We start from the raw sequence: 10,000 nt of genomic DNA, 5'->3' as shown, positions 1-10,000 counted from the left end.
TTCTATGAACCAATGTGTGCTGGATGAGCTTGTCTGCTTTTATGAACTGGCATTGTCTTTGCCACAAGATTCCATAGTTGTATGAGCTTATAACTCATATTCATATTTTGGGAGAAAAAAAGACCCATTTATGCTTTCTTATATAACTAATCTATTGTCTATTTTGCATTTTGTCTGCACTGACCAAAATGAGCTGTCATGTGTGTGCGAGGTTTAAATATTCGCCACTGTTATGCTGTGTTCACACCGGGTGCGGCGAGAAAATTCGCACCGCCCAGTTCGCCCCAATCTCGCCGTGGGATGCAATGGGTTGCCGCGCGAATCCGCCGAAGAAAGTTAAAAAAACTGAACTTTTGCGAATGTCGCTGCGCAGTTCACGCGAATTGTATTGACTTTCTATGTGAACTCGCCGCGCGGCCGGAAAAATTTGCGCCCGGTGTGAACACAGCATTAGGGGGGCCACAGGGGGGGTCCAGGCTTAATATTACAGGGGCACTGGCCTCTTCTGCCCCCCCTCCTTAGAACCGCCTATAGGAGGTATGGAGGGAGAGAGAAGAGAGGAGGGGTGGAGGGAGAGAGGAGAGGAGGGGTGGAGGGAGAGGGAAGAGAGGAGGGGTGGAGGGAGAGAGAAGAGAGGAGGGGTGGAGGGAGAGAGAAGAGAGGAGGGGTGGAGGGAGAGAGAAGAGAGGAGGGGTGGAGGGAGAGAGAAGAGAGGAGGTGTGGAGGGAGAGAGAAGAGAGGAGGGGTGGAGGGAGTGAGAAGAGAGGAGGGGTGGAGGTGGAGAGAAGAGAGGAGGGGTGGAGGGAGAGGGAAGAGAGGAGGGAAGGAGGTGGAGAGAAGGGAAAGGGGGATGAGGATGGGTCGAGGGGCAGTGGAGGTGGAGAGAAGGGAGAGGGAGAAGGTTTAGGGGAGGAGGAGAAGGGAGGAGAGAACGGACTCCGGCTGGTTGAAACAAGGCCTGGGGCTGGAGGAGGAGAAGCGTGGACATCGGCTCTCGCACCTCACAACAATTCTTCATTGATCACCCCCAGGCAGGGCTGAAAATTAACACCTGCCACCGTCCAAATGCAGGTAAAATTTCCAATTGGCGACTAGATTTGGGAAGGCTATCTGAAAAAAATATATACTTGGCCGGTAGATTTTTTCATCTACCTTGGCAGGTGATTCACCGTGAGCCAAAAAGTTAATTTTCACCCCTGCCCCCAGGTTATATTATTGAAACTTCTGAGGAAGATATCCTTCATTTTGTTTCTGTTTGAGAAAAAAATAGCTCATGAGTCATGACCAAGGTCATTGTCACAAGAAACGTCAAGTCTCTGGCTCAGTTCTGTAACATTGCATCCTTGTCTCTGTCCACACAGTCACCACAGTCCAGTGTTGCTGTGTGTGGCACGCTCGTTCTGTAGGCACACAGTGAGATTAAGTTGTCCGGATATCGTTGGTACATGTGCGTGCGTGCGTGTGTGTGGTGGTGGTGGTGGAGGGGGGGGTTACATTCTGGATTGTGCCAGTATCATAGTCATGTACTGTAGAAGGCACACACTGCTTAGGACCTCCATTCATACCGAGCAGAGTTTAGAATCCCTTTCCTTATGCAGAGTTTCCGGTGTGGCACCGCCCTCTAGTGGTCGTGGTTGGACAGCACAGCCACAGGGATCAGATGGGACAGTTGCCCAGTGGGACCCACTCCGCTGTGTCCATCCTCCTCTCATCCAACCTGACGTTGGCCGCCGCCACAAACGCCTTCTTGCTCTTCACCGTCACCTCCAGCACGCGGTTGTAGAGAGAGGGCACGTCGTCGTACTCTATCTGCACACACACGCACACACACACACACACACGCACAGACGCACAAACAAACACAACATTCGCCATAACTTCTTTGTGATAAGATCGTGTAGCAGGCTATTATTTTGCATTCCTCGGCGGAGACCACAGGTGGATGTACTCTGCTGTCTCCTAAAGTGGGAATGTGAGTCTGTTTGCTCTTCATTTATGGGTGTGTAATGGCTGCTTTACGGGCTGACTAATAAAGCCATAAAAGGCTGGAAGGTACAGGTATGTAAAGTAAGTCTGGGGGCAGAGTCCATTAGGAACAATACTGCTCCCACGTAGTGGCTGCTGGTGATATGAATAGAGCCCTTGTAGTCGACTGCAGTCAAAATGAGCAAAGCAAGCCCTCATACCAGCTCATTGAAGGTGGGGTTGTTGTTGTTGCGGACCACCTTGGTCTTCCTCTTGGAGCGGTTTTTGGGGTCCGGCCGCAGGTGTGTGACCACGTAGGCGTCTGGACAAGAGCCATTGGCCAACCTCTGACCAATAGAGACAGACACAGTGTGACGGTTTAAAACTATGATGCTTCACAAATGGAGTACACTGTTTAGAGTACAGCTGGTCTCCCCCTGCTCTGATCTCTCCACCTCGTAGCGCTGCCCAATGGGTTCACATTGTTACCCCATGTTAAAACCAAACAAAGATCCTCTGACTTTCTCTAGCTTCAACTGCTGGTTGCACTTGTTCCAATTGAAGGCTTTACTGACAATGACCGTACAGTCGGTTCACTTACTCTAGACAAATGTACTTATTGTAAGTCCCTTTGGATACAAGTGTCATCTAAGTGACTACAATGTAAATGGTTTCTGTACATACAGACAGAACAGAGAATGATAAAGATAAAGAGAGACATGATGTTAACTCACAATGTGCTTCAGGTGCTTCACCAGGACGGAGAGTTTGTGTTCTTTGTAGGACATGTAGAGCTGAATCTGAGGACTACAGTCTAAAACAGAAAGATGAACCATATACAGCACACTGTGTGAGCTGCCATTTACAGCAAGGTAAATACAACACTGCACCATCCGACTCAGAAACAACCCACTATACACTATTTCCTCCAGGAATCTGCAGCAAGAGCAGAAATAGAACTTCGCTATGAGCAATGCCTTCTCTTGAGAGACAGTAGTTGATCATCTCTTTATAATAGGTAGGTAGCTGCTGATCATCTCTTTTTATAGTAGGTAGGTAGTAGTTCAAGGATCCCTGAGGGGAAATTATGCACATGCAATATTCCATATAGTGAGGCAGTATAGCTCAACATATCAATATTCCATATAGTGAGGCAGTATAGCTCAACATATCAATTCTTAATTTTGTGATAAAAGCACCAAAGTTGGTAGAGGTGTTGATAGATATATTGGGAACAAAATTGGATATTGGGATTGGGCCAGCACAAACTTGCACCCAGGTGGTCGTGACAGCCATTTTTCAAAATGGCCCCCAGCGGTTGGTCAAACTTCCCAATCCCACCGGACTCAAATGCAATAATGGCCAAAATAAACGCCCCAGGGGACGTACTTCTGGCACTGAGAAACAAGCACACGAAGCACCGACGGTTTACATGAGGCAGCAACTTTTCCGCTAGACAAACGAGTTTGGTCTTGTGCAGAGCTCTTTGGGGAAACAGAACTTCTGGCTCGACTTGCAGGTCTTTCAGGCCAATGTGATATTTTGATTCAAGAGCAGGAGATATGGTTGCACTTGAATCCGAATATCACAATAAATGCTTGGTGGGCCTCTACAACAGTGCTCTACAACCTAAACTCAAGAAATGTGGGGAACCAACAAGTAAGAAGTGAAACTATGAGGAATGTTTTTACTGAAGTTGCCATGTACACTGAGGAAGCATGCCTTGATGACAGCACTGCACCACTGTGCACCAGTCTTCAAACTGGTTTATCTGGTTCATCTATACAGGTTGAGGATGGAGCAGCTTGGCATTAAGCTCTATTCTAGAGTAAACACTAGACTGAAAGAAAGACTCTTGACTCAGATCCCAGACCTGTAAGCTTAGACCCAGGGGCAGGATGGCCTTCTCACATTCTCTGGTGACTTTGGTGCAGCTGTCATGCCAAATAGTGTCTGGGTGCCAAAAAAGTGTCCGGTGGTGTAATTATGTCTTTCAAATGCCACAATGTGTCCATTCCTATGCTAATGTTAGCATTCCGGACTTTCCTGGCTAGTTAGCTAGCCAGCAACACGGCTAGTCTGTCTGACGTTGGAGAAACAATTACAGTAATAAAGGAATCGCTGTCACTGTATGTCAGTGTAGTCATGGCATTGGGGTTGTGGTTACTGTGCAATCCCTGCGGCAGTCCTCCTTCAGTATATACTTCGATGCTCTGACGGAACTCGTCCCCTGGTTCTTTGCTCTGGACCACACCCACTATTCCCGCTGGATCCCAGTTCATCTCTGTGACATAACTGAACTACCGACAATACCCAGATGTTGCCAGAGAATTTAATGCTGGCACTTTCACCATTCAGATGACCAACCAGGTCTTCTCGGCAATCCCCATCGATCAAGCACATGAGCAGAATAATGCTGAGCAGAATAATGCTGATTGGGAACTTTGAAGATGCAGCCAGCGATGCGTCCAGCTCATAGAAGACATGGAGGTGCTCCACCATGACCAGACAGCAGTAAGTCTGCAGAAACCATTTAGAAAAGAAGCTGTCTGCTAACATGTTCATGTAATGGAAGGACTGGGCAACCCATTCGAAGATGAAAGTGAAGACCTGCTTCTGCTTTACAACAAAGAAATTGTAGATCCACTGGCAGTGAAGACTGTTAAGAAGGCACAGAAGAATGGCCAACAACAGTTCCAAGCATTTACAAAGGAATGTCTTGTGGAGAGAACAAAGCCCATTGATGACACAATCCACCGCAACTGGTTGAAACCGTTTGTTGGCTCAGCAACAAAGACAGCAAGTAAGGAGAAGCTGCAGCTGACATCAATGAAAAGTGAAGCTGAAATGTTCTCACGACTCTACATTAGCTGTCAAACTAGAGATGGAAACCTGGAAGACTTATTTCAGCATGAGAACCAACCATGGTCAGCAGCGCTCTCCGATGGAGGAAGATTATGACTTGGGACCAAGAGTGACCTTCTGACATACCTGGAAGACTTGTCTCCAGCTCAGACTAAAGCCCCCAATGCTACATGTACCTAATGTTGGAGATTAGTGTATTTGTCTGTATGCCAGCTAAATGTGTGTTTTTTATGCTGCCCTCTTGGCCAGGTCTCTCTTGATCGATTGAAATCTTGATACGATTCTTAGCATCTAACCTTAAATAAAGGTTTAATTTAAAAAGAAATCTTCAGATGATGAAGCCATCAGGTGCCAAGACATTTGATGTCCAGCAAGTATTCATCCCATATCTCTTCTCAGCTCCGTGTTGTCACCAGGGTTATAATAGTTTTGCTTTTTTCATTAGTTTTTATCTTTATATCGTTTTAACTTTTTGTGTTCAATTTCAGTTTAGTTTTAATTAGTTTTTAAAGCAGATTTGCTAGTTTAGTTTAGTTTTTATTTTCTGATAATGCTTTGTTTAAGTTTAGTTTTTATTAGTTTCAGTATTAGTTTTATTTATTTTTTCTTCTGCGCTAGCCTCGTGAGACCATCCTGATCTCGTGAGCTCATGTTGTTTCACTCTGCAAAACAAACCATCTGGCGAATGTCAGATTACTTCTGCGCAGAGCACAGCTAAAGAAATAATGGAGGATAGATTTAATATCCACCCAAAATACTAGGCTTATGTATGAAATGAAAAAGACTAAAACTAAGGACATTTTCTCTGCAATTTTAGTTTATTTTAGTTAGTTTTGTAAACACCCAATACAGTTTTAGCTAGTTATCGTTTTTTTTGTAAAGCCTAGTTTTTATTTTTATTTCAGTTAACTAAAATGTTTTTCACACCTAGTTTTCGTTTTTTAGTTAGTTTTCGTTAACTATAATAACCTTGGTTGTCACATGTGGACCTCATTTGGGATACTTACAAGGGTGACTCCCTGAAAGGCACAGCTAGAGCCAAGCATGGAAAGGTGTAATGAGACATGTGCTTGGGAAGCCTGCCATACCCGGAAACTGGCAGAATTTTCTGTAGGTTGACCGCAACAAGACAGAACTATTCCGTTTCTTGTCCAAGGTCCTCCTTCAGGCGTTCTGTGAGGAAGACAAGGAAGTTGTCCTCACTGATGAGACGGGGGTGCTCAGCACACAGCTACTGCAGGATCTCCACATCCTGGCCCCATGCAGCCATGACGAAGCTTATAGCCTTATGCTACTGAATATTTCAGTATTCAGTTCAGTTCATTACTGACTGGGGGAGGGGGAAGACAGACAGGAATATATGAGCCCCACTGGACGACAAGCATCATGCCAGGAGCTGATCTCCTGTGGCTACAAGAGTGGTGGCAGAAAGCGCTGTAGGTGCAAGAAGCCTGCACTTCAGAGCACAGGCCTCTGTGAGGGAGAATGTGTCATCTGACTCTAAGAGCTGGTGCTGTTTTCTCATTGTTTACAAAGGGTAATGCGCTCTAGGGCACTATAGAGATGAGAGCTATGGGGGGGGAGAAAAAGGGGAAAAATGTGGACCCTGAATGTACATTGATTTTCAAAGACCTGTTATTCAATAAAAAAATATATAAAAAAAAAAAAAAGAGATGAGAGCTATGTTCCAAGCGCTTTTTAGCGCTATAGCGCCGTGAGCTCTAGGCTTTTTTGGCAGTTGAAAAAAGTTTAACTTTTTGAGCTAGAGCGCAGGCTGTAAAAGGCTGTTCTGATGACGACAGCGGTCGGTTTTTGGCAAAACCGCGGAGACAGCAAACGTTAGCACTAGCTAACATTAGCTAGCTATCTTAACTTGGCTAGTTAATCTGCAGTCTGCAAAAACACGACACTTGTTGCTAATGTAGCTGTAAAACATTGGTAGCCTAGCCAGCTCTAAACTCCGTCTCTAGTGCGCTCTATGCAGCTGTAAGCTTGGCGCTGTTCAGCTACATACAGTACAGCTCGTTGGTGGGCACACAGACTAAGATATAATTTACTCAAACATTAAAGTGCCATGCCATGGTCCATTGCCAGTCTTGCTAAGATGAACAATTAACATGATCAAGATGTGTTCATAGAATGGTTCAAATAGTATAGAACAGGCTTTCCCAAACTGTGAGGTGGGCCTCCCCTGGGGGGCCCCAAAGAAATTCAGGGGAGGTGTGGAGGGATGGTTAGAAAAAAAATAGAAAAAAATGGAAAAACACGTTGTTTTTTTTATGTCTATGGTTTTTATGAATGAAACATGATTTTAAAGGTCAGAAGATCAAAATAAATAATGGGAGAGATGTATACAAAATTTGTGGATAGTGCAGAGAGAGCCTCCCCCTGCAGGCAAGAATGTATTGTGTGAAAACGTCATAACATTAACTAGCAGCAGGTGCCACCGAGCTAACTTAGCTGTGTAACGTTATGGGCTAGCTAACGCTGCCTTGCAAAATGGACAAATTTGGGGGGTTGGCGGGGCGGGTGTGTCACTGTTTCCAGAGGGGAGGCCCACATTGATGGAGTTTGGGAACCCATGGTATAGAACAATTACACTGGTCTTTTCAAATAACTTACAGTAAGTAGCATAGTTAATGGCTTCAGTACATCCACTGAACATTGTCACATGGCCTCTAACTCTACTCGCTACTGCTACGGTTTAATCCAGTATTTATCACTATAACATGTAGAGACAATCTCACCATTTTCTTTAATTTATTATTGCCTTACATTGTAATAAACCATGTTTCACTTTAACTTGTATGTAAATAAGATTTGTGGTGCTGAAAACATGGAAACAGCAGCTTGGGGCCAAGTGTTATATGCCAGTAACCCATGGGCATCGGAATGTCAATCTGCAATGGCCCAATATCCAGATTTCTTCCAAATATATTAAGCTATTATGTACCAAATTTGACACCTTTTTAATCAGAAAATGGACAATAGGTTAGCTATGCCACCCAACTTATACAGGAGCAAAAGCATTACCTTTCCGAGATACAGGAGAGGTCTCAATCTTGGGGCCGTCCAGAAACAAGCTGCACACAAACTCATTCTGTAAGACGACACATGATGCAACACACCATCAGTCAGGACCAGTTCACAGGAATCAAACACAATCATCAGTCAGGACCAGTTCACAGGAATCAAACACAATCAGTTGGGACCAGTTGACAGGAATCAAACACACCATCAGGACCAGTTCACAGGAATCAAACACACCATCAGGACCAGTTCACATGAATCAAACACACCATCAGGACCAGTTCACATGAATCAAACACACCATCAGGACCAGTTCACATGAATCAAACACACCATCAGGACCAGTTCACATGAATCAAACACACCATCAGGACCAGTTCACATGAATCAAACACACCATCAGGACCAGTTCACATGAATCAAACACACCATCAGGACCAGTTCACATGAATCAAACACACCATCAGGACCAGTTCACATGAATCAAACACACCATCAGGACCAGTTCACAGGAGTCAAACACAATCATCAGTCAGGAGTCAGGACCCGTTCACAGGAATCAAACAACCGTCAGTCAGGACCCGTTCACAGGAATCAAACGCACAGCAGAGAACAATAGCTGAATCCCAATCTGAGTGCGCACACCGCACTTGCGGCCCCTCGCACTTGTGGCCTGAGGCCTGAGCACTTAATTGACGTCAGCTGGAAGGGCCAGAGGGTGCAGGGCCGTGAATTAAATGGGACAGCACTCCCAGTTTCGCTCAATGCCCCTCCCACTTCGTTTTCATTGGCTGCCGCGTTCCTCCGACGCAGAGGCTGCTCTGACGCTCCCTTCAGCTCTGCAAATTGACCGATTGACGTCTGTTTTAATTTAATAATAATTAAAAAATAAGGTTGGGTGGGATATGTTTGCAGCATGTGGATTTCAAGATAAATGTTGTGTTATCTGCAAATGTCATCATTTATGTGTGATGCAATCGGATCATGACTCGGATGCACTCGAGCACTGTGTCACATGAGACGCGGTGGGCTGTGGGTATTTTCTGCTCCTAAGTCCGTGAAATTGCGGACTTTCGGTAAGTGCGGTTACAGTGCGCAAAATGGCGGCGTGGCGCACTTGTGGACCTAGCAATTCCGTTTTGGAACTACCCTGAGCCCTTGTGGACTTAGCGGGAACGCGCATGTAAGGCCACAAGGCCGCGAGTGCTCTGCACTTTCGCCTAAGTGCGCGATTTGGGATTCAGCTAATGACTCAGATGGTGATGAGAGGGGGACTCACTCCTTTACACGGTCCCTCAAACAGCTCCTTCAGGTACTTGTTGAGCAGAGTCATCCTCCTGGCTGGGGTGAAGGACATCTTGAACCAGCGAGGGAATCTGCCCAAACACACACCAGGAGTGAAAGAGTAGAGGTTATTTCACACATTTATGGAAGACAGTACATGTGTAGAGTATTTGAGCGTAACATACTGTAGCAGACGGATGATTTATTTACAAGTCCAGAACTGCTGTAGATCCAGACTAGAAGTTTAATTGAACAGTAACTAGAACTGTCCATAACTCACTGAGGGAGAGTGGACTCGATGAAGTGCTTCTGCAGCTGCTTGTGGATCAGCTCAAACTGTGTGTACGTCTTCTCACTAATCAGGTAGCCATCCTCAATGGTCACCTTCAACTCATACAACTGAAACCAAACAACAGCAGACAGTTGCTGAATCATGTATACACAGATGTTTCACACACATTCACCATACATCTCTCTTACTGTTTACAGCAGTGGAGTCCATTCCCAGCATGTCAGAGTCTGTATATGAGTCTGTGTGTGTGTGTGTGTGTGTGTGTGTGTGTGTGTGTGTGTGTGTGTGTGTGACTGTGTGTGTGTGCGCGCGCGCTGTCAGGGCAGCTAGCTGACTAACTGACAGATGGACAGTTTATGCTGACGACAGGAGACGTGTAGTGATAAGAGAGCACCATGACGCCGATAGGTGCCAGCCCCCCCTGTCTGACTCTCCTGGGGAGCAGAGGGTTCTCACAGCAGAGCTGTCTGGGACCCTCACTCCGTCTGCTCCAGTCAACAGCTGGACAAGTACAGCTGGGTAAGGACACTCTGTCAACAGGATGTCTGCCGTCATATCCGTCGT

General features: G+C 45.8%; 1 protein-coding gene across 1 annotated transcript in view; it reads right to left on the bottom strand.

Annotated features, from left to right (window-relative positions):
- The window catches only part of pik3c2g (phosphatidylinositol-4-phosphate 3-kinase catalytic subunit type 2 gamma), a gene marked incomplete at its 5' end in the record, with an annotated part of 24,777 nt that overhangs the window by 1,607 nt on the left and 13,170 nt on the right, over positions 1–10,000 (bottom strand). The window contains 6 exons of the mRNA XM_084452778.1: positions 1–1,809; positions 2,187–2,312; positions 2,700–2,779; positions 7,864–7,930; positions 9,140–9,236; positions 9,425–9,543. The exon at positions 1–1,809 is cut by the window's left edge and continues 1,607 nt beyond it. Of these exons, the coding sequence (XP_084308904.1) occupies positions 1,657–1,809; positions 2,187–2,312; positions 2,700–2,779; positions 7,864–7,930; positions 9,140–9,236; positions 9,425–9,543 (642 nt within the window). The 3' untranslated portion in view covers positions 1–1,656. The remainder of the gene's footprint in view (positions 1,810–2,186; positions 2,313–2,699; positions 2,780–7,863; positions 7,931–9,139; positions 9,237–9,424; positions 9,544–10,000) is intronic.

This window comes from Borostomias antarcticus (assembly GCF_949987555.1).
Source record: "Borostomias antarcticus genome assembly, chromosome: 18".
Taxonomy (NCBI): domain Eukaryota; kingdom Metazoa; phylum Chordata; class Actinopteri; order Stomiiformes; family Stomiidae; genus Borostomias; species Borostomias antarcticus.
The sequence above is the reverse complement of the archived record's forward strand: the minus strand, read 5'-3'. Positions and strand labels throughout refer to the sequence as shown.